Source organism: Eulemur rufifrons, chromosome 6 (assembly GCF_041146395.1).
Source record: "Eulemur rufifrons isolate Redbay chromosome 6, OSU_ERuf_1, whole genome shotgun sequence".
NCBI lineage: Eukaryota > Metazoa > Chordata > Mammalia > Primates > Lemuridae > Eulemur > Eulemur rufifrons.
Genome location: NC_090988.1, coordinates 53,881,930 through 53,905,833, shown reverse-complemented (window position 1 = coordinate 53,905,833; position 23,904 = coordinate 53,881,930). Strand labels below are relative to the sequence as shown.

Sequence of the window (23,904 nt, the reverse complement as noted above, 5' to 3'; positions counted from 1 at the left end):
GCTGTTATTTTATAATCTATCAAAGCCACCAAAACAAACCATAAAATCTTATTAGGCTCAACATCACCCATGTAATATTCTTACTAAAATTTAACCTAATTCTAATCATGAAGAAAAAAATTTTTTAAACCCAAATACAGAGCATTCTACAACTGACCAGATTCTTCAAAAAGTCAATGTCATGAAAAAAACAAAAATGGTAAAGGAAATATTCTAATAAAATCAAGAGACATATCTACCAAATGCAATGTGTAAACCTTAATTGGATCTTTGATTGGGGGAAAACAGCTATGAAAGACATTGGAAAATAAATCAGGAAATCTGAATATAAAGTATATATTACATGCTATTATAAAATTATTCATTATCTTGCATATGATAAAGACGTAGTAGTTATTTTAGAAAACGTTCTTGTTCTCAGATGATGCAAAGTGAAGTATGTAGAAATGAAGTGACACGATGGCTATGAAGGTCCAGCTTAAAAAAAAAAATGTGTGCCAGCTACTTGAGAGGCTAAGGCAAGAGGATCGCTTGAGCCCAGGAGTCTGAGGCTGCAGTGAGCTATGGATGCACCACTGCACTCTAGCCTGGACAACAGAGTGAGACTCTGTCCCTAAAAGAAGAAAAATTAAAATTAAAAAAAAATAAAAAAATAAATTTTAATGTGTAGCTAAAGTAAATGTGGCAAAATGTTAATAATTGGTTAATTAATTATTAATGAGGAAATGAATACAATTCTTCAGTATACTATTCTTTCTGCAGATTTGATTTACCTAAACAAAAGTAAGACCAAAAAAATGTCATTAGGAAAAAACTCTTCTTCCTATTTCAATTCAATTCAGTCAAAATATTACAAAATCCAAAGCTGGTTAGCACAATGGAAAATTCAATTTGTAAATCTCTTAAGGCTTAAAGTGATAACTGTTCTTGATTCTTGTTATAGATATATTTTAGATAACTTTAATTATAAAGAAAATGTCCATAAAGTTGGTCCAACTGTATGGATTTCTATTATAAAATATGAGTTATGATTGTATTTTAAAAGACTCTAAGAGACAGTGAAAAATCTGGCATAAAGGTTAAATAGTTATCCATGACCAGGTATAGTGGCTCATGCCTGTAATGCCAGCACTTTGGGAGGCTGAGGCAGGAGGATTGCTTGAGGCCAGGAATTCGAGACCAGCCTGGGCAAAATAGCAAGACCCTGCCTCTACAAAAAGAAAAAAAAATTTTAATTAACTGGGTTTGGAGGCACAAGCCTATAGCCCTACCTACTCCAGAGGCTGAGGTAGAAGGGTTGCTTGAGCCCAGGTTTCCAGGCTGCAGTGAGCTATGATGATGCCACTGCACTCCAGCTTGGGTGACAGAGCAAGATCCTGTCTCCAAAAAATAAAATAAAATTTAAAAATCTCAGGCAGCATATTGGGGAAATTAACAAACTGATTCTAAAATGCATATGAAAATATAAAGGGCCAAGAATAGTGAACAGTGAAGGTGCTTAAATTGATATCAAGATTTATTATTGTAAAGCCAAGTAATTAAAACAGTATAATGCTGGCAAAATATTTACAAAAATAGATCAGTGGAATTTCAGGAACAGACTTATATATATAGTCACCTAATTTGCCAAAACATACCACTTCAATACAGGGCAGGTGTGCAGGTATTGGGATAGACTTTTCAATATATTAACATGATACTTCCTCAACAAGATATCCATATAGAAAAATCCTGAATCCGGTCCAACACCACATACAAAAGTTTACTTCAGATAGAACAAAGAACTAAATGTGAAAGATTAAACAATAAAAATTCCAGAACATTGCATAACATACTTCAAGGTAGACCTTAGGATAGCAATAAACTCTTAAATAGGACATAAAGAGCACTGACTACACAAGAAAATAAACTATATCTCATTAAAATTAAGAACTTGTTTTCATTAAGAGAAATCATTAACAGATAAAAAGGCAAGCCACCAAACATGACATTTCTGCATGAGATTGCAAGGTATCTGCAATATATACACCCAATAAAGGAATCAAATCCAGAATATATAAAGAAATACTATAAATTGACAAGAAAAAGGCCAACAAGAGACTTTAACAGGGACCTCATAACACAAAATATTTAAATGCCCAATCAAGATATGAAAAGTTCTTCAATTTCATTAGTCATCAGGAAAATACAAATCAAATCCACAATTCTTTCCCATCATATTCTCACCAGAAAGGCTAAAATGAAAAACAGACAAAATCGAGTGCTTAAAGCAATTACAACTCTTATTCACTGCTCATAGGATTGTAAATTGCAATAATCACTTCAGAAAACCATTTCTAAAGCTAAATGACATATAATCTATGACTTAGCAATTCCGTTCTGTAAGTATAGCCCCAATAAAACACATTCATACAGTCACCAAAAGACATCTATGAGAATGTTCAGTGGCACAATTCATAACAATTACAGCCACTATCATGCTTATAATCACAGAAAACAGGCAATGACAAGTACTGGGTAGGACATTACAGGAACTGGAACCTTCACACATTGCTGGCAGGAATGCAAAATCATAGAGTCAATTTGGAAAACAGTTTGGCCATTTGTTGAAAAATTAAACATAAATTTACAAATGACCAGGAAATTCCACTCCTAGGTACCTACCCAAGAAATATGAAAACATATGTCTAAATAAAGACTAGAATATGAATGTCTACAGGAGCATTATACATAACAGCCAAAACATGATACAATCCAAATGTCCATCAGTTGGTGAATAGATAAACAAAATGTGTTATCCACCAATGAAGGTATGTCCTCATACAGGAAATGCAAATAAGACTGAAATAATCAGTGCATGGTGAAAAAATCTATAGAAAGTACATATCAATTGTTTTGGGGGTTTCTCTACTACTGACAAGAAGTAAAAATAATGTTTAGGTAACCAAACAAGAAAGCACACATATATTTGTCTATATACTCACGACATAAATTAAAAAATTAATTAGGAAAACATTGAGGAGTAAGATAAACTGAGAAAAATCATCCAAAGGGTAAATACGATGACAACATCAGCAACTAGCTCTCTGTAAATGTGCTCAATTGTCCCAAGGAGAGAGACACTGGAGCATTTTAATTTCTGAATGATTACTTTATGAAATTTTGAAATATACATTGCTAGATATCTTATATAGTTTGCATATATTATTATATAGGATTATATTAAAAAAACCAGTTATAAATATATTTGATAGACATTTAAAGAAAATTTTCAAGGATAAATTTGACCATTCTGTAAAATATAATTCCCTATAGTATATACATACATATATACACATGTATACATATTCCTACATATAACATAAATGTGTGTGTATATATGTGTATTTGATAGAAAAACTGAGAGAAGTTTAAATATGTCATTCAGAGTTACTAAATTAACAAAGGTACTAAAATAGTGCCACAATTATATTGAAAAGAGTAGGCTGGAAAGGAATGAATTAATAAGTTTCTCATTTACTATAAGTAATCAGGCAATATGTCTAGAGTTGATAAATCAAAAATCAGTTATAAGCACATTATTTAAAGATATGGAAATAATCACCAGGAGAACCAAAGTAGGCATCTGCTTTTAATATTTTCTCTTAGGAAAGAGACTGGGATTAGAGCAGAGGACTGTACTTTTCATATAATTTAATGTACTATTAATATTTTACATTTTTAATCATGAACATGTCCTATTTGCTTGATTAAAACTTTAAATCTTCTTACAGAAGAACATATCATATAAAATTTTTCACATTATTATATTTTTAAAGCATATCATACACTTTTATTCCAATTTTAAAAATACACATGTTATACACATTTATTCCAATTTTAAAAATACACATGTTATGTATTTATATATATGAAAATGTATCTATAAAGGATACAATAATTGTTCCTATTTCACAGGATTATTGAGAAGATTAAACCAGATAACATATATAAAATACTCAGCAAAGAGCCTCGAACAAAGTAAGGATTCAATAAATGTTAGCTATCATTACTAGTATTTATTATATACACATAGAAAAAGGGTTCAACATAATTTTTAAAATTGATGCTATTCATTAGGTAAAGCACTTTTTAGATGATAAGCACTCAACAACTACTGACTGAATGAGTTCTATCTGGCTTTCAAGGAATAATTTTCTTCTAAAACTACCAAATCAAATAAAGACAGACAGCTATTATTAACTATAATAAAATTAGAATAAAACTAAAACTAAAACCTGACAAAGCACACACACAAAAAGAAAATTACTCTCCAATTTCATTGTTTATAATGAGAGTAACAATAGCAGCAGCAATAGTGGTTACCATGCAGCACATTCACTGTATGTTAATTTTTCCTAACAATCTCCTGTATTTTAAAATTTTGTTATAAATACAACTTTTATAATTTGGGGGCAAGAGGTAACAATTTTAGAATTCTAGCCCACATAGAAAGTAACTACTTAAAAGGCCCTAAATTTCCAATTATGTTCAATTGGTTTTGTACATGTAAGAATAATTACTGATTCTTGTACAATCACAAAAAGAAATATTGACATAATTTTTTCTTGCCACATTTAGCCATCGAGACACAAATAAAGGTCTAATTAAAATTAAAGAAGGAAATGCTTAAATTACCTTAGAAATAGCTCCATACCATCTATTGAAAGCATACCACTCTTTGTCAACAGTATCATAATAAGAAATAAGTGCCTGACTGAATAAACATAAAAATTAAACTGGAGAGAATGAGGCATATAAAGCAGAATAAATAAACATACTTGTAAAATGTATTCATTATTACTCTTATTTATAAATATTTTACAAATATTGTAGAAAATGTCATCTCCCAGAATGTTCACAACCTTCTTTGTAATAAGGAGCTACTTAGGTCCCCACTTGAAGATTCAATAGCCAGAAATAAGAAAAGGAGGATATGGGGATACTAAGGCTTCCCTCCCAATAAGCATATCTGCCTTTAAGCCAAGGAAAAGAGGTATACCTAAATCGGGCCTCCAATTCCAAGCTTACCTGTGCATACTCTCTTTCAATAGCAGCCTTCTTCTGACTGAATGTCCTAAAAATATAAATAAAAATTAATTACCAAAAGTGTAACTTAATAATTTCATGTAAATTTATCAACACATCTTCAAATACTACCTAGTAAGATGTGTGAGAGAAAGAACAATATTTCGTTCACCTTTACATGCTTAGAAATGCTGCTAACAGCATGGTCTCTGCAGTCAGGTGATCTACATTCAAATCCCAGCTATACCACCTACTAACTGTATGACGTTGGCCAAGTCATTTGACTTCTCTGTGCTTCAGTTTCCTCCTTGGTAAAACGGGGATAATAAGCACTCACCTCATAGGGATATTGTAAAATTTAGTTATTTGAAATACATAAAGCACTCAAAATCGTGTCTAGAACACAGTAAAACCTATATAAATGATGGCTACTGTTATGAGAATAGCTACTATGTAGTAGGCACTAAAAATGTTTACTGAACCTAACAACCAACATAGAACTACAGAAAACAAGGTAAAAAGAAAATTTTGATCAGTTTCTGAATATAAAAAATGGTCAAATCATTCCTTTACTCCACTTTTTTACAAAACTTACAATTACAAAGCCACTACAAATTGTGATATGATGGGGGCATACCTTCTATGCGTGTATTATATTTCACAGATTCTACAGTACATATTTTTCATATATTAACATTTATGCAAGCCTGAGCAAGAGCGAGACCCCGTCTCTACTAAAAATAGAAAGAAATTATATGGACAACTAAAAACATATATAGAAAAAATTAGCTGGGCATGGTGGCACATGCCTGTAATCCCAGCTACTCGGGAGCCTGAGGCAGAAGGATCGCTTAAGCCCAGGAGTTTAAGGTTGTTGTGAGCTAGGCTGACGCCACGGCACTCTAGCCTGGGCAACAGAGCAAGACTCTGTCTCAAAAAAAAAAAAAAAAATTTGTGATACTAGGATGTATCTTTTAATTTTGATTGGAAGTATTTTCTTCTATCTTAATGGCATATAAAATAACAGTGTACCTTACAAACAAAGGCATTCTAGAGTCAACAGAAATATGGTAATATGATAATTGACCCTGAATATCCTGACTTTAAAGACTTTTCTGTTATGTGCTAGGGATCTGTGCTCTTAAAACCACTGCACCAAGGCAGAGATATAGAATAAGTGTGAAAAAGAAAAAAAAAAAAAAGAAAAGGGCTGAAATAGAAAAAAGGGCAAGAAGCCAAAATTCCCACTCTGAAAATTATTTAAATTTACCAATATGTTGATTTCTTATATAAATAACTCCCACTATATTTGTTTTAAGTAACTAATTTCTTAATATAAAAAAATAACAAAAGGAAAAAGTCTCACTTTAAACCTAAAGATTGATGCTCATTTAAGGGTGCTTTAAAAGACCAACAATAATAAAACTAAGATTCTGTATAATAAATGTCTTTGGTGGATGGAAGATTAAGCAAGGGGAGAGGATTCTGGGAAGATGGTGGATTAGGAAGCATCAGGAATCTGATTCTCCACCTAGACGACCATGACATGGCAGAATTTGTCTCATGTAACAATTTTGGAACTCTGGAGTCAATTGAAGGCTTGCTACTTCCAGGGAAGCCTTAGATGATAAATTGTGATTAATTCTGGCCATTTTCAGCTCTTAACATAGTAGCAGCCACTAACCCCAACACCTAAGACCATGGCAGGCAGTCACGCATATGTTCCTGAACAGCTTTCAAACAGCTACCAGAGCTACAGTGGGCAAAGAGGACCCTGTCCTTAAAATACTGGGGATCTGTACTCTGTTCATAGATCGCTCCTTCTTACCATAGAGGTACAAAGAGGGGGGCGGCTGTTATTGTTGCATCTCCCTCACATTGATGCAATTCCTCCTCTCTCTGGCTGAAGTGACTTCCAGAGGACTTAAAGGGAAAGGGCTAGTGCCTTTTTCTTCCCCGTTCATTTTTCTTTCTCTCTCTCTTTTTTTTTTTTTTTTTGTTTAAGTGATGGGTTCGCACTCTGTCACTTAGGCTGTGTGTCAGTGGCACAATCATAACTCCCTTCAGCCTTGAACTCCTGGGCTCAAGGGATCCTCCCACTGTAGCCTCCCAAGTAGCTGAGACTTATAGGCATGCACCAACATGCCTGGCTAATTTTTTAAAATGTTCTGTAGAGATGGGATCTTGCTATTTTGCCCAGGCTGGTCTCAAACTTCTGCCCTCAAGCAACCATCCCACCTCTGCCTCCCAGAGTACTGGGATTACAGGCATGAGCCACCAAACCTCATCCCCTTCATTTTTCTCTTGTTCCCCTTTTGTGAGGCAGGCACTGAAGATTAGGACATTCAAAAGCAACAGGATATACAGGAGAAATCAGAAAGTCACCATGTGTGCCTGGGGGAGGGTGTAGGTTCAGAAAAGAACTCAGAAGACCTAATGTTAACATATCAGGCACAGCTCAGTATACCTCAATACAAACCACCTACAACAATTACAAATTAAAATTTTTTTTAAAAATCAGAAAACCTCAAAGAGGAAAATCTGATCTGCAGAGTTACTACGTTATTATATTCAAATGTCCAGTTTTCAACAAACTCACAAGGCATGAAAAGAAACAAGGAAGTATGCCCCACTCAAAGGAAAACAATAAGCCCATACAAATTGTCCCTGAAAAAGACTTGACAGTGTATCTACTAGACAAAGACTTTAAAACAATGGTCTTAAAGATTTTCAAACAATTAAAGGAAAAAAATGGTAAAAGTAAAGAAAACTAGATGTGAGCAAAATGTAAATATGAAAAACAGTGCTAAGGGGAAATTTTATAGCTATAAACACTTACATTAAAAAACAAGAAAGATCTCAAGCCAACAACCTAACTTTACAACATAAGGCACTAGAAAAAGAAGAACAAATTAAACCCAAGATTAGCAAAAGGGAGGAAATAAGAAAGAATTGAGATAAACAAAATAGAGAACAGAAAAAGTAATACAGAAAATCAATGAAAACAAAAGTTGGTACCTCAAAAAAGATCACAAAAATGACAAACCTTTACCTTGATGGACTTAGGGGGGAAAAAGAGAAAAATCAAATTACTAAAGTCAGAAATGAAAGTGGTGAACACTACAACTGTTCTATAGAAATAAAGACTATGAGAGACTATCATGAGCAATTGTACAGCAACAAATTAGATAACCTGGATGAAATGGACAAATTCCTAGAAACACAAACCTACAAAGGCTAAACCACAAAGAAATAGAAAATCTGAATAGACCTATAACTAGGATTGAAAAAGCAACCAAAACTCTCCCAGCAAAGAAAAGCCCTGGACCTGATGGCCTCACTGGTGGATTCTCCCAAACATTTAAAGCACCGACCGTAATTTTTCTCAAACATTTCCAAAAAATTGAACGGAAGGAATACTCTCTAACTCATTCTTTGAGGCCAGTATCATCCTGACACTAAAGCCATATAAAAATACTACAAGAAAAGAAGACTATAGACCAATATATCTTATGAACATTGATGGGAAAAAATCCTCAACAAAAACCTAGCAAACAAAATTCAAGAGAATATTAAAAGGATTATGTACCATGATCAAGTGGGATGCAAGGAAGATTCAGCATATAAAACTGATCAATGTAACAGAATGAAGGGAAAAAAACACATGATCACCTCAATTGATGCAGAAAATGCATTTGACAAAATTCAACATCCTTTCATCCACTCAACAAACTTGAAATAAAAATTACCTCAATATACTAGAAGCAATACGTGAAAAACCCACAAGCTAACATCATATTCAATGGTAAATGACTTAAAGCTTTTCCTCTGAGACCAGGGACAAGATAAGGGCACCCACTTTTGCCACTTCTACTCAGCAGAGTACTGAAAGTCCTAGCCAGAGCAATTAGGCTAGAGAAAGAAAGAAAATGCATCCAAATTAAAAAGGAAGAAGTAAAATAATCTCTGTTCACAGATGCTGTGATTTTAAATGTAGAAAACCTTACAGGTTCCACAAAATACCCATTAGAACTAATAAGTCAATTCAGCAACGTAGAAGGATACAAAAATCAAGACACAAAAAATGAAATTAAGAAAAAGTCCATTTATAATAGTATCAAAAAGAATAAAATATTTAGGAATTAACCAAAAAGATGAAAACTATAGAACAATTCTGAAAGAAATTAAAGAAGACATAAATAAATGTCTTCTGGCTATATACTCAAAAGAAATGAAAACAGGATCACAAAGAAATATTTATACACCCATGTTCCTAGCAGCATTATTCACAAATGCTAAAACATGGAAGCAAACCAAGTGTCCATTGATGAATGAATCGATAAAATGTGGTATACACATACAATGGAATATTATTCAGCCTTAAAAAAGGAAAATCTGACATATACTACAACATGGATGAACCTTAAAAACATTATGAGAAGTGAAATAAGTCAGTCACAAAAAGGCAACATATGATTCCAACTATATAAGGTACTTAAAAGAGTCAAAATCATAGAGACAGAGAGTAGAACGGTGTTGCCAGGGACTGGAGACGGGGAAATGGGGAGTTATTGTTTAATGAACTTCAGTTTTGTGAGATGAAAAGAATGGAGATGGACAGTGGTGATAGTTGCATAACTATATGAATGTATTTAAAACCACTGAACTGTACTCTTAAAAATGATTAGATAGTAAATTTTATGTTATATACATTTTACCACAATTTAAAAATTAGAGGAAAAAAGGCAAGACCCTTTCCCCCATGGAATACTGTACATTATTATGAAACATTTAACATATATCATAGTCTTTTGTATACAATACTTTAAAATGCAATTATTCTAGTCTCATTAAGAGAAAATATATAAACTATTATATATGCAAATCTATATACTGTATGAATATATACATACTGTATATACATTCATACATCACATAAGAAGTTTTGGTCAATGACAAGCTGCCTATGTGATGGTGGTCCCACAATTAAAATGGAACTGAAAAATTCCTATGGCCCAGTGACACTGTAGCCATCATAATGTTATAGCAAAACACTCACTCACGTGTTATAGTGATGTTTGTTTAAACAAACCTACTGTGCTGCCAGTCATATAAAAGTATAGCACATAGAATTATGTATAGTACATAATACTTGACAATAATAAACAACTGTTAATGATTTTTATATTTACTATACTATCTTTTATCATTGTTTTAGAGTGTACTAAAGTTAACTGTAAAACAGCCTCAGGAAGGTCCTTCAGGAGGTATTATCAAAGAAGGCCCTGTTATCATAGGAGGTGACAGCTCCATGCATGTTACTGACCCTGAAGAACTTCCGGTACAACAAGATGTCAAGGTGGAAAACAGTGATATTCATCATCCTCACACTGTGTAGGCTCAAGCTAATGTGTCTGTCTGTGTCTTAGTTTTTGAAAAAAATTGTTTAAAAAGTAAAAATAAAAATTTTTATAAGTGGAAAAAAACTTATAGAACAAAGAAATAAAGAGGCTGGGCACAGTGGCTCATGCCTGTAATCCTAGCACTCTGGGAGGCTGAGGCAGGAGGATTGCTCAGGAGTTCAAGACAAGCCTGACCAAGAGTGAGACCCTGTCTCTATTAAAAAAAATAGAAAAAAATTAGCTGGGCAACTAAAAATAGAAACAAAAATTTAGCCAGGCATGGTGGCGCTACTCGGGAGGCTGAGGCAGTAGGATTGCTTGAGCCCGGGAGTTTGAGGTTGCTGTGAGCTAGGCTGATGCCATGGCACTCTAGCTCAGGCAACAGAGTGAGACTATGTCTCAAAAAAAAAAAAAAAAAAAATCAACATAATAAATATTTGGAAATCTATTCATTATATTAATAATTTATCATATATCAAGAGAACATAGCAAAAAACCTTCTGATAATCTCCAGATAAGATGAAAAGGCATTCACTAAAATTCGACAACAGTTTCTCATAAAACATTTTTTAAAATATTAATGGGCATTATAATAAACAGTGCAGGCGGGAACATAAAATGGTGCAGCTGCTGTGAAAAACAGTCTGGGAGTTCCTCAAAATGTTAAACACTGTTACCACATGACCCAACAGTTCTATTCCTAGGCATATATCCAGGAAAACTTAAGACATATGTCTACACAAAAACTAGTAAATGAATGTTCATAGCAGCACTATTCATAATAGCCCAAAAGTGGAAACAGCCCAAATGTCTATCAACTGACAAACATATAAACGAAATGTGGTATATTTATACAATGGAATATTATTCAGCCAAAAGAAGGAATGAAGTACTCATACATACCACAATATGGATGAATCTCAAAACCACTATACTAAAGTAAAAGAAGTCAGACACAAAAGGTCATATATATATATTTTTATTTCAGCATATTATGGGGTTACAAATGTTTAAGTTACATATATTGCCTTTGCCCAACCCAAGTCAGAGATTCAAGCATGTCCGTCCCCCAGATGGTACACACCACACCCATTAGGTGTGAATATACCCATCCCCTCATCCCCCCCATACCTGCCCAACACCTGATGAATGTTACTACTAAATGTGTACATAAGTGTTGATCAGGCCGGGCGCGGTGGCTCACGCCTGTAATCCTAGCTCTCTGGGAGGCCGAGGTGGGCGGATCGTTTGAGCTCAGGAGTTCGAGACCAGCCTGAGCAAGAGCGAGACCCCATCTCTACTAAAAATAGAAAGAAATTATATGGACAGCTAAAAATATATACAGAAAAAATTAGCCGGGCATGGTGGTGCATGCCTGTAGTCCCAGCTACTCGGGAGGCTGAGACAGGAGGATCGCTTGAGCCCAGGAGTTTGAGGTTGCTGTGAGCTAGGCTGACGCCATGGCACTCACTCTAGCCCGGGCAACAGAGTGAGACTCTGTCTCAAAAAAAAAAAAAAAGTGTTGATCAGTTAATACCAAATTGATGGTGAATATATGTCGTGCTTGTTTTTCCATTTTTGGGGATGCTTCACTTAGTAGAATGGGCTCCAGCTCTGTCCAGGACAATACAAGAGGTGCTACATCACCATTGTTTTTTGTGGCTGAGTAGAACTCCACGGTATACACGTACCACATTTTATTAATCCACTCACGTATTGATGGGCACTTGGATTGTTTCCACATCTTTGCAATTGTGAATTGTGCTGCTATAAACATTCGAGTGCAGATGTCTTTTTAATAGAATATCTTTTTTTCCTCTGGGTAGATCCCCTCTAATGGGATTGCTGGATCAAATGGTAGTCCTACTTTTAGCTCCTTGAGGTATCTTCATATTGCTTTCCACAGAGGTTGTACTAGACTGCAATCCCACCAGCAGCATATGAGTCAAAAATTCTCAACAAAATCCTAGCACACTGAATTCAGGTGCTTCTCAAAAAAATAATCCATCACGATCCAGTGGGCTTCATCCCTAAGATGCAGGGATGGTTCGACATACGCAAATCTATAAATGCAATTCACCACGTAAATAGAAGTAAAACCAAAGACCATATGATCCTCTCAATAGACGCAAAAAAAGCATTCAACAAAATTCACCATCCTTTTATGATAAGAATGCTTAACAAAATAGGCATACACAGAACTTACCTAAAAATGATTAAAGCCATATATGACAAACCCACAGCCAACAGCATACTGAATGGGGGAAAACTGAAAGCATTCCCACTTAGAACTGGAACCAGACAAGGTTGCCCTCTATCACCACTTCTACTCAACATAGTGCTGTAAGTCCTAGCCACAGCAACCAGACAAGAGAAGGAAATCAAGGGCATCAAAATGGGGGCAGAAGAGGTCAAACTATCTCTCTTTGCTCACCATATCATCTTTTATCTAGAAAACCCCAAAGATTCTGCGATGAGACTACTGGAATTGATAAACAAATTCAGCAAAGTGTCAAGTTATTAAAGTCAGCGTACAGAAATCAGTGGTCTATATATGCCTACTATGTCTAGCTGGTTTATAGTATGGTTCATTGGAATAGAATTGATAGTCCAGTGAAAAACCCAAACATCTATGACCAACTGATTTTTGACAAGGGTGCCAAGACCATTAAATTGGGAAAGAATAATCCCTTCAACAAATGGTGCTAGGACAAGATTTCCATGTGCAAAAGAATGAAGTTGGATCCCTATCTCATTTCAAATATAAAACTTAAAATAGCTCAAAGACCTACATTTACCCACTTCTTGATAGGGTTGTTTGATTTTTTCTTGCTGATTTTCCTGAGTTCTAAATAGATTCTTGTTATCAGTCCTTTATCTGATGTGTAGTATGCGAAAATTTTTTCCCATTCTGTAGGTGGTCTGTTTATTCTCGTGACTGTTTCTTTGGCTGTGCAGAAGCTTTTTAATTTAATCAGGTCCCATTCATTTATTTTTGTTGTTGCTGTGGTTGCCTTAGGGGTCTTCTTCATAAATTCTTTGCCTAGGCCAATGTCTGTAAGAGTCTTTCCTACATTTTCTTCTAGAATTCTAATCGTTTCACACCTAAGGTTTAAGTCTGTTATCCACTGTGATTTGATTTTTCTGAGAGGTGAAAACTGTGGGTCCTGTTTCAGTCTTCTACATGTGGCCATCCAATTTTCCCAGCACCATTTTTTGAATAGGGATTCTTGTCCCCAGAGTATGTTTTTGTCTGCTTTGTCAAAGATTAGGTGTCTATATAAGGATGGTTTTATAGTTGGATTTTCTGTTCTGTTCCACTGGTCTGTGTCCCTGCACTTGTGCCAATACCAGGCAGTTTTAAGAACCACAGCCTTGTAGTATAGTTTGAAGTGTGGCAAATTAATACCTCCCATTTTGTTTTTATTGCTTAAAATTGCTTTTGCTATACAGGGTCTTCTCTGATTCCATACAAAGTGGCAAACAACATGAATAGAAATTTTTCAAAAGAAGATACAAGAATGGCTAACAAACATATGAAAAAATGCTCAACATCCCTAATCATCAGAAAAATACAAATCAAAACCACAATGAGATATCACTTAACCCCAGTGAGAATGGCCTTTATCAAAAAGTCCCAAAACAACACACGTTGGCGTGGAAGCGGAGAGACAGGAACACTCATACACTGCTGGTGGGACTGCAAACTAGTGCAACCCCTGTGGAAAGCATTATGGAGATACCTTAAACAGATTCAAACAGACCTACCATTCGATCCAGCAATCCCATTATTGGGCATCTACCCAGAGGAACATAAGTCATTCTATGACAAAGACACCTGTACCCGAATGTTTATAGCAGCACAATTCACAATCGCAAAGATGTGGAAACAACCCAAATGCCCATCAATTCATGATTGGATTAGTAAATTATGGTATATGTATACCATGGAGTATTACTCAGCTGTAAGAAATAACAGAGATACAACATCTCTATGGTTCTCCTGGAGAGAGCTGGAGCCCATTATATTAAGTGAAGTATCCATCCCAAGAATGGAAAAACAAGCATTACATGTACTCACCAGAAAATTGGTTTCCCTGATCATCACCTAAATTCACATCTGGGAATGATACCAATCGGATATCAGACTGAGGTGGGGGGGGAGGGGATGGGTGTATGCCTACATGATGAGTGCGTTGCGCACCGTCTGGGGAATGGTCACGCTTGAAGGTGCTGACTCGGGGAGGGGGGCGATGCGAGGAGGGGATGGGTGTATACCTACATGATGGGTGCAATGCGCACTGTCTGGGGAATGGCCGCGCCTGGAGCTCTGACTTGGGGGAATAGGTAGTACATGGGCAACGTATGTAACCTGAACTTTTGTACCCCCCCATAATAAGCTGAAAAAAAAAAAAATCTACATTTAACAGCTAAAACTATAAAACTCTTAGAGAAAACATAGGGATGACCTTGAATTTGGCAATGGATTCTTAGGACACCAAAAGCGCAACTGAAGAAAAAATAGGTAAAACGGACTTTATCAAAATTTAAAACTTTTATATATCAAAAGACAATATCAAGAATATAAAAGACAACAGAATGGGACAGATATTTGCAAATCATATGTCTGATAAGGGTCTAATACCTGATAAGGTGAACTCTTAAACCTCCACAACAAAGAGACAAACAACCCAATTAAAAATGAGCAAAGGACTGGAATAAACAGCTCTCTGAGAAGATATATAAATGGTCAACAAGCACATGAAAAGATTCTCAACATCACTAGTCATTAGGGAAATGCAAATCAAAACTACAATGAAATGCTACTTGATACCCTACCAGGATGGTTATAAAACAAACAAACAAACAAAAAACAGAAAATAATAAGTTTTGGCCAAGATGTGAAGAAATCAGAACCCTCATACATTGTTGGTAAGAAGAATGTAAAATGGTATACCGGCTGTGGAAAACAGCTTGGCAGCTCTTCAAAAAGTTAAACACAGAATTATTATATGACAAAACCTACAGCCAATATGCTTTATAAACACAGAGGTAAAAGTCCTTAACAAAATATTACTAAATCAAATCCAGCAGTATATAAAAAGGACAATACATAATTACCAATGGGGTTCATCTGAGGAATACAGGCACAGTTCAATATTCAAAAATTTAATCAACATGACTCACAATAGAATAAAGGAAAAAAGTCATACGATCATTTCCATAGATGCAGAAAAAATATCTGACAAAATCCAACACCATGACTTAAACAAAAACAAACCAAAAAAATAAAAAAAAGTCCTCAGGAAACTAGGAATAAAAGGGAACTTCCTTTACTTGATTAAGGGCATCTATGAAAAATCCACAGCTACATATACAATGCTGAAGGTCTCAATGCTTTTCCCCTAAGATCAGGAAGAAAGTAAGGAGGTAGAAAGCAAGGATGTCCACCCTCGCCACCTCTATTCAACATTGTGTTGGAGGCCAAGACAGTGCAAAAAGGCAAGTAATGAGGAACATCAATTGGAAAATCAAAAGTAAAAACAGCAGGTGCAGTGGCTCTACAATAAATTTAAAAAATTAGCCAGGCATGGTGGTGCATGCCTATAGTTTCAGCTACTCAGGAGGCTGAGGCACGAGGATCACTTGAGCCCAGGAGATCGAGGCTACAGTGAGCTATGATCACATCACTGTGCTCCAGCCTGGGTGACAGAGCAAGATCTGATCTAAAAAAAAAAAAAAAAGGTGCCGGTTCAATTAACTGCAAACGGATCATTACACTAAATGTAAGAACTAAAATTACGTTCCTAAAAGAAAACAGGAAAAATCTTTGTAACACTGGGATAACCAAAAAGTTCTTAAACAGAGAAGGAAAAAGCACAAACCATAAAAAAAAAACTAATGAAACAGATTTCATCAAAATTTAAAGCTTTTATTCCTTAAAAGACACAGTTAAGAAATGACAGGCAATGGACAATGACACTGAAGGCCAAGATCCTCTTCATGGTGCCCTGCAAGAGTGGAAAAACTGTTTTGGTTACCTTTCTGACAGAATTTTCTGATATTACTGAATACAATGCAACCCAAAGAGTAAGGATCCTGGAATTTGAGAACTCATACACAATTTGAGCTATGAGACTGTGGCAGTGATGCAAAGTTTGAGTCCTGCTGGCCGGCCCCGATGAAGAGCGCTCATGGAGTGGTGATCATCTTCAATGCTGACATCCCAAACCACCAGAAGGAAACAGAAATGTGGTATTCCTCCCTTGTCCAACAGCAGTTCTTACAGGATACTCAGTGCCTGTTAATTACACACCACAAACCAGGCTCTGGAGTTGATAACGGAAGACTGTCTTTGTCACTACCCTTGAACAAGCTGAAGCTGGTGCACTCCAATCTTGAGGATGACCTTGAGGAGATCTGGATGGAATTCATAAAGTATTTATAAAGCATAATCCACCCTGTATCTGAGAGCAGAGACAGGGAGGAGATTATTACCTTACTGGCCTTCATCTGGGACTTCCACATCCCAAATGAAATCAACATCTTTCCCAGTGCAGACTTGAAATCTTATCCAGTTACTGATGTTTTCTACTCCCTGTGGCTGTAGAAGAAATTTTCCTATCTACTGTAAGGTACCAGTCAGCCAGGGAGTTGACTCATACCATCTATTCTCTGTCCTTAGTTCAGCTGAGAATATCCTTTCATTGAATTCTGACTCCCTGGCCCCAGACCTTTCCAAAGCTGGAAAATTGGGTTGTTTTTTTTTCCCCCTTCACATATGTCAAGTTTTAAAACTTGTGGAATTGGCCGGGCGTAGTGGCTCACACCTGTAATCCTAGCACTTTGGGAGGCCGAGGCGGGTGGATCGCTCAAGGTCAGGAGTTCGAGACCAGCCTGAGCAAGAGCGAGACCCCATCTCTACTAAAAATAGAAAGAAATTATATGGACAACTAAAAATACATATAGAAAAATTAGCCGGGCATAGTGGCGCATGCCTGTAGTCCCAGCTACTCGGGAGGCTGAGGCAGGAGGATCGCTTGAGCCCAGGAGTTTGAGGTTGCTGTGAGCTAGGCTGACGCCACGGCACTCACTCTAGCCTGGGCAACAAAGTGAGACTCTGTCTCAAAAAAAATAAATAAATAAATAAAAAATAAATAAATAAAACTTGTGGAATTGTTAACTATCATAATCCAATGATACAACAATAGTTTAATCCATGTGTATTGGTTTGAATGTGATTTTTCATTCCTTGATTCACTGAACAAGTATCAACTAGTTGAATATCTGCTATGTGTGTGGCACTGTCCTAGCTGCTGACCATACACAGCATAAACAAAAAAGACAAAAATCCTTGCCCTTATAGAGCTTGCATTCTATTTTTCTAAATAGTAGTAAGGTAGAGACAAAAACTTAAGTACTACATCTTGAATATGAAAAAAAAAAAAAAAAAGATTCTTCCTTGTTTGTAACTGGTCTAAATCTCTTAGGTTCCCATCCTCCAGATGAGGCAACCTGGGGTACTTAACAATGCCAAAAGAAAGTATAGTTGATCCTCATTCGTGGATTTTATATTTGGGAATTTGCCCACTAGCTAAAATTTATTTATAACCCCAGAATCAATATTATGATGCTTTCTCAGTTATTTGCAGACATGCACAGAGTAGCAAAAAATTTGAATTGCCCCAATGAACACATTCCCAGCTGAGGTCAAACAAGGAATGCTCTGCCTTCTTGATTCAGCTGTCATACTATAAACAAGCATCCTTTTTCATGGTCTACTTTGTGTCACGTTTTTGCATTTTTGTGGTTTTTGACAGTGATTTTGCTGTTTAAAATGGCCCCCAAGCATAGTGCTGAAGTGCTATCTAGTGTTTCTAAGTGCAAGAAGGCTGTGTTGTGCCTTATGGAGAAAATACGTGTGTTAGATAAGCTTCATTCACGTATGAGTTATAGTGTTGTTGGCCATGAGTTCAATGTTAATGAATCAATGTATATTAAATAAAATGTCTTTTAAAAGAAACATATAAAAAAAAGAAATGATAAAGCAAGCCAAATGATAAAGCAGACTGGGAAAAAAACACATCTGACAGAAGGCTTGGATCAAGAATATACAAAAAACTCTTATACCTCAACAATAAGAAGTCAAACAATCCAATTTTTAAATATGGGCAAAAGATGTGAATAGACACTTCATGATAGAAACTATCCAAATGATCAGTAACAATGAAAAGATGTTTAACGTCACTAGTCATCAAGGTAATGCAAATTAAAATGAGATACCACTAAACACCAACTAGAATGACTGAAGTTAAGAAAACTAACAATAACAAGTGCTGATAAGGATTTGGCACAATTGGGACGCTCATACATTGCTGATGGGAATGCAAAATGGTACAGCAACTTTGGAAAACATTCTGATAGTTTCTTTTAAATTTAACACAGATTTGTCAAAAGACTCAGTAATCACACTCCCAGGTATTTATCCAAGAGAAATGAAAACGTATGTCCATACAAAGACACATACACAAATGTTTATAGCAGGATTATTTATAATAGCCAGAAACTGGAAACAATGAAATGCCTATCAATTAATGAATGGACAAACAGCGGTTATACTCTATTATGGTTTAAACATGTGTCCCTCTCCAAAATTAATGCTGAAATTGAACTGCCACTGTAACAGTATTAAGAAGTGGAACCTTTAAGATGTGATTAAGCCATGAGGGCTCTGCCTTCATGGGTGGAATCAATGCTGTTATAAAAGTGTGAATTCAGTCCCCTTCTACTTCTTTTTGCCCTTCTGCCTTTCCGTCATGTGATAATGCATCAAGAGGTCCCTCACCAGATGTCAGCACCTTGATCTTGGACTTCTCAGCCATTAAAACTGTGAGCCAATAAATTTCTCTTCTTTACAAATTATCCAGTCTCGGATGTTCTGTCATAGCAGCACAAAATGGTCTAAGTCAAGGCAAACTCTCACTATGGAAAACTACTTAGCAACTTAAAAAGTGAAATATTAATATACACAACATGGATGAATCTCAAAAACATCATTATACTAAGTAAAAGATGTCAAACATAGTGTACCTACTGTATGATTCCATTTATATGAAATTCTAGTAAAGACACAACTACAGTGACAAAAGGAGATCAGCAGCTGTCTGAGGTTGGAGCATCAAAGGGCAAAAGAAAGCTTTTAAGGATGATGGAAATGTTCTATATATTGGGTGTGGTGGTGATTACTCAACTAATACAATTACTAAAATGTATCAAACTCTGTACACTTAAAATGGATGAATTTTATTGTATATAAATTATATCTCAATAAGGTCAGTAAAAAATAAAAGTAGTAAATACCAAAATAACAAGCATTATTCCTTTATGTATCACTACTTCAGAACCTGCAAAACACTGAAATTTAAAAAAATATATTGGTCTTTTGTTTCAGAAAACTTAACCTGCTTCCATTTTCTTAAGATTTGATTAGTTTAGGTATCCTCTCTTCCAGAAATCATTACCTGAATCCCTATGCTGGACCAAGTATCTGCCTTCTGTACTCTCAAAGCACATATCTGTTTTACTGCTATGTTTCATTGAAAATATCTACATTTGTGTCTACCTCTTTTGTACATCTTTGTAGCCCCAAGCATTAGCTTCATGCTGGCACACAGAAGTTCAATTACACTAAAATGAACCTCTATAAAATGTACACATAAAATATATATACTACTACTGCCAAGTGAAGAAAAATATACTTTTTAAGAAAAAAGCTCAGAAATGTCAAAATAAAAATAAAAGGAAAAGAAAGGGCTTATCAATACGAGCACTGTTTGTATCACTTTAAATTTATGCAAATTTTAGATATTCATTAAACCTAATTATAATAAGCCACATTAACTTGATGTGCTATTCTTCTAACAGTCCCAAGAACCAACGAAATCCTCCTCCAGAGAAGGTTTGTAACAGCCTTTAAATTTTTAAAAAGCACTCCTGTATCCTTTATTTTTGTAATGTCTGAAACAAGGTATCTAAGGTCCTAGTAAATACTATTGGTACAAATGCCAAGGCAAAAATGCAAAGAAACATTTTCCATTATTAAACCCTTTAAACAGCTCCTGAGGACTGACAGTCAGACTTCACTATGCACAGAGCGCATCTTAAATGCAGGCTGTAACATAGTTGCTAGTGGCTAAGGCTGTAAGTCCAGTCCAGCTCAGTTGGTCTGCCACTTGGCATTAGTGAGAAATTCTATGTACAATTTACACCTGGTACAACCAAATACAATAGCACACACGGTACTATCATTTTACTCTGCTTCTCCTAAACAGAAAAGACAGTATAATTTTTCATTTAAAGTAGGAGAGCTAGAGTAAAAATGAAATTCTAAATTATACAATATAGTTTTATACATTCAAAATTTATTTAGAAGCAGCTTAGCCATGGACAGAGCCCCAGAGACTGTCATATTAAAACAGTAATAATAATCCCCCCATGAGTAAAGCACTTTATGTTTTTCAAAGTCCTTTCCCACCTTATCCTATCCACCCTTTGTGAGGTAACCAGAATAGGTTATTTCCATTTGATACATGAAGAAAGTACAAATTATGGCAATTAAAAGACACAAATAAAATTGCTAGTAGTTCTGGTTAGGTAGGGGGAAGAACTGGGAAAAGAACCTAGAACCAATCTCATCTAAGACTCTTTCCATAATAATATGTTGTAAAAGATGGTCATAAAAATGAAACCAATGAAAAAGGACAATGAAACATGATCATAATCAATTTTACATTCACTCCTTGCTTTATCCCCCTTCCCTTCCACTGTCCGCAGTACACCCTCAATATGAGATACCACCATGCCCCAGAATCTAACAGGCTCTTTAATCACTGACATTACTTTCCTATGGAAGAACTCCAAAAGAAAGATACACCAGGGAAGTGGAAAGGGGACAAGTAAAAAATCATAAGACCTACATTTTTCTAATCCCGACATTGGATAAGTATCTTCACCTCTTTCTTTGTGGTTCATATGTTCTATGTCTTTAAAAGGTAGCTAGGCGCAGTGGCTCATGCCTAAAATCTCAGCATTTTGGGAGGCTGAGGTGGGAGGATCACTGAGGCCAGGAGTTCAAGACCAGCCTGTGCAACAAAGTGAGACTCCATTTCTACAAAAGATAAAAAAATTAGCCAAGCACAGTGGCATGTACCTGTAGTCCCAGCTACTCGAGAGGCTGAGCCAGGAGGCTCACCTGAGCCCAGGTATTTAAGGCTGCAATGAGCTAAGATAGCACCACTGCACTCCAGCCTGGTGACAGAGCAAAGACTCTGTCTCTTTAAAAAAAAAAAAAAAAAAAAAAATTAAGTCTTCTCTACCCAACGGATTGTATATTTTCTTTTAAGAATTTTAATTTCATTTTATATATGTAGCCTGTTAGTCAATATAAGATTTATTTTTAACATAATATGAAGTAGGGATCTAATTTTATTTTTCCCCCACTGATAAGTCAATTGTCCCACACCACTTACTGAATAGTCAATCCATTTCCCATTCATCTGTAACGCCACTGCTGTCATACGCCAATTTCTGATACATGCCCGAGTCTCTTTCTGGGTTCTCTAGTCTTTCACTGATCTATTTGTCTATCCCTATGCCAATACCATATGGCTCTAACTATTAAAGCTCTGTAACAGGAATATATATTTGATAAGGTAATTCTCCCAAACATCGCCTGATACTTCAGAATTGTCTTGGCTGTTCATGGATCTTACTCTTACATGCGAAATTTACAGTTTGAAATATTGGATGAGAAAATAATTTTTGAGGTGTTTATTCGAATCACAGAAAATTTACAGGCTAGAGAGAGAAATGATACTCTAATACTGGGTCTCTTCATCCATGAATATGGTATGTATTTCTATATTAACTTAGGCCTTCTTTTATGTCCTTCAAAAAGTACTTTTTAATTCTTTCTATAAAGTTTTGGCATAGCACTTAAGATTTACTCATGGGTGTCTTTATTATTGGGTATATTTATTATTGCTCTTATGAATGGGATCCATTACTTTTATAATTTCTAGAGTAAGCAATATTGACTCTATTACAGTGATTTTATAACTAATTACATTGCAACACTCTTCTTAGTTCTTACATTTTGCACCTACTCTTAGATTTTTCTAGCTATACAATCTTATTCTTTTAAAATGATGACAATTTTATGTCTCTCTTCTGTCTTTCTTTTTTTTTAGAGACAGGGTCTCACTCTGTCACCCAGTGGAATGCAGAGGTGTGATTATAGCTCACTGTAACCTCAAACCCCTTGATTTATTTTTTATTATTATTTCCCCCTATTACATTTTTAAGCATATTTTGTTCTTTTTTTAATTTGTTGAGATGAACATTAAGCCCACTAATTTTTAATCATTCCTATTTTCTAACAAATTCCTTAAAAGCTACAAATTTCCTTTTGACTCATGTATACCCTATAAGTTTTGTTATACAGGACATTCATTATTGTGTGTCATTTAGTAATTTTCATTATGATTTCCACTTTAACTCAGAAACAGTTTTGTTTGGTTTTAGTTTCCAAGCACAAGTGGGGGGGATGGAAGGAAAGTTTCAACAGTTTATTGTGAAATTTCTCAATCATATAGCAAAGAATTTTACAGTTAGCACCATTATAGCCACCACCAAGATTCTGCCATACATTTTATTATACTTGCTTTATCACATATCTCTTCATTTACCCATTTCTCCAGCCATTCATTAATCCATCTTATTTTTGGAGACTTTAAAGCAAATTGTGGGGCCAGGCGCAGTGGCTCACATCTGTAATCCTAGCACTCTGGGAGGCCGAGGCAGGAGGATTGCTTGAGGCCAGGAGTTTCAGACCAGCCTGAGCAAGAGCGAGACCCCATCTCTACAAAAAGTAGAAAAATTAGCTGGGCATGATAGTATGCACCTGTAGTCCCAGCTACGCAGGAGGCTGAGGCAGGAGAATCACTTAATCCCAGGAGTTTGAGGTCATAGTGAGCTACGATGACACCACTGCACTCTAGCCTGGGTGACAGAGCAAGACCCTGTCTCAAAAAAAAAAAAAGCAAATTGTAGACATTTGTACTCTTCCTTCTAAATACTTCAGCATGCACAGCATTAACCAGAGTCCAAAATTTCTTTAGTTTTTTATGTAAAACTACATACAATAAAATGTATAAATATATACATTATCTGAGTTTTGACAAATGTACACATCTGTGTAATCCAAACGCCTATCAAGATATAAAATGACAGCATCAACCCAGAAAGTTCCCTCATGCTCCATTCTAGTCAATTCTCACCCTTAACCTCCAAAGAAAACCACTCCTACACTGATTTCTTTTCTACCACAAATTAGTTTTGCCTGTTCTAGAACTTAATTGGAATCATACAGTATGTA

At 35.6% G+C, this 23,904-nt stretch overlaps 2 protein-coding genes across 2 annotated transcripts in view; one reads left to right on the top strand and one right to left on the bottom strand.

Annotated features, from left to right (window-relative positions):
- Positions 1-23,904, bottom strand: part of FCHSD2 (FCH and double SH3 domains 2) — a 250,399-nt gene that overhangs the window by 202,735 nt on the left and 23,760 nt on the right. The window contains exon 3 of the mRNA XM_069469292.1: positions 5,071-5,116. Within this exon, the coding sequence (XP_069325393.1) occupies positions 5,071-5,116 (46 nt within the window). The remainder of the gene's footprint in view (positions 1-5,070; positions 5,117-23,904) is intronic.
- On the top strand, positions 16,473-16,917 carry LOC138384028 (intraflagellar transport protein 22 homolog). The gene is made up of 2 exons (XM_069469291.1): positions 16,473-16,559; positions 16,627-16,917. The coding sequence occupies exons 1-2, from the start codon at positions 16,473-16,475 to the stop codon at positions 16,915-16,917; spliced, it is 378 nt and encodes a 125-aa protein (XP_069325392.1).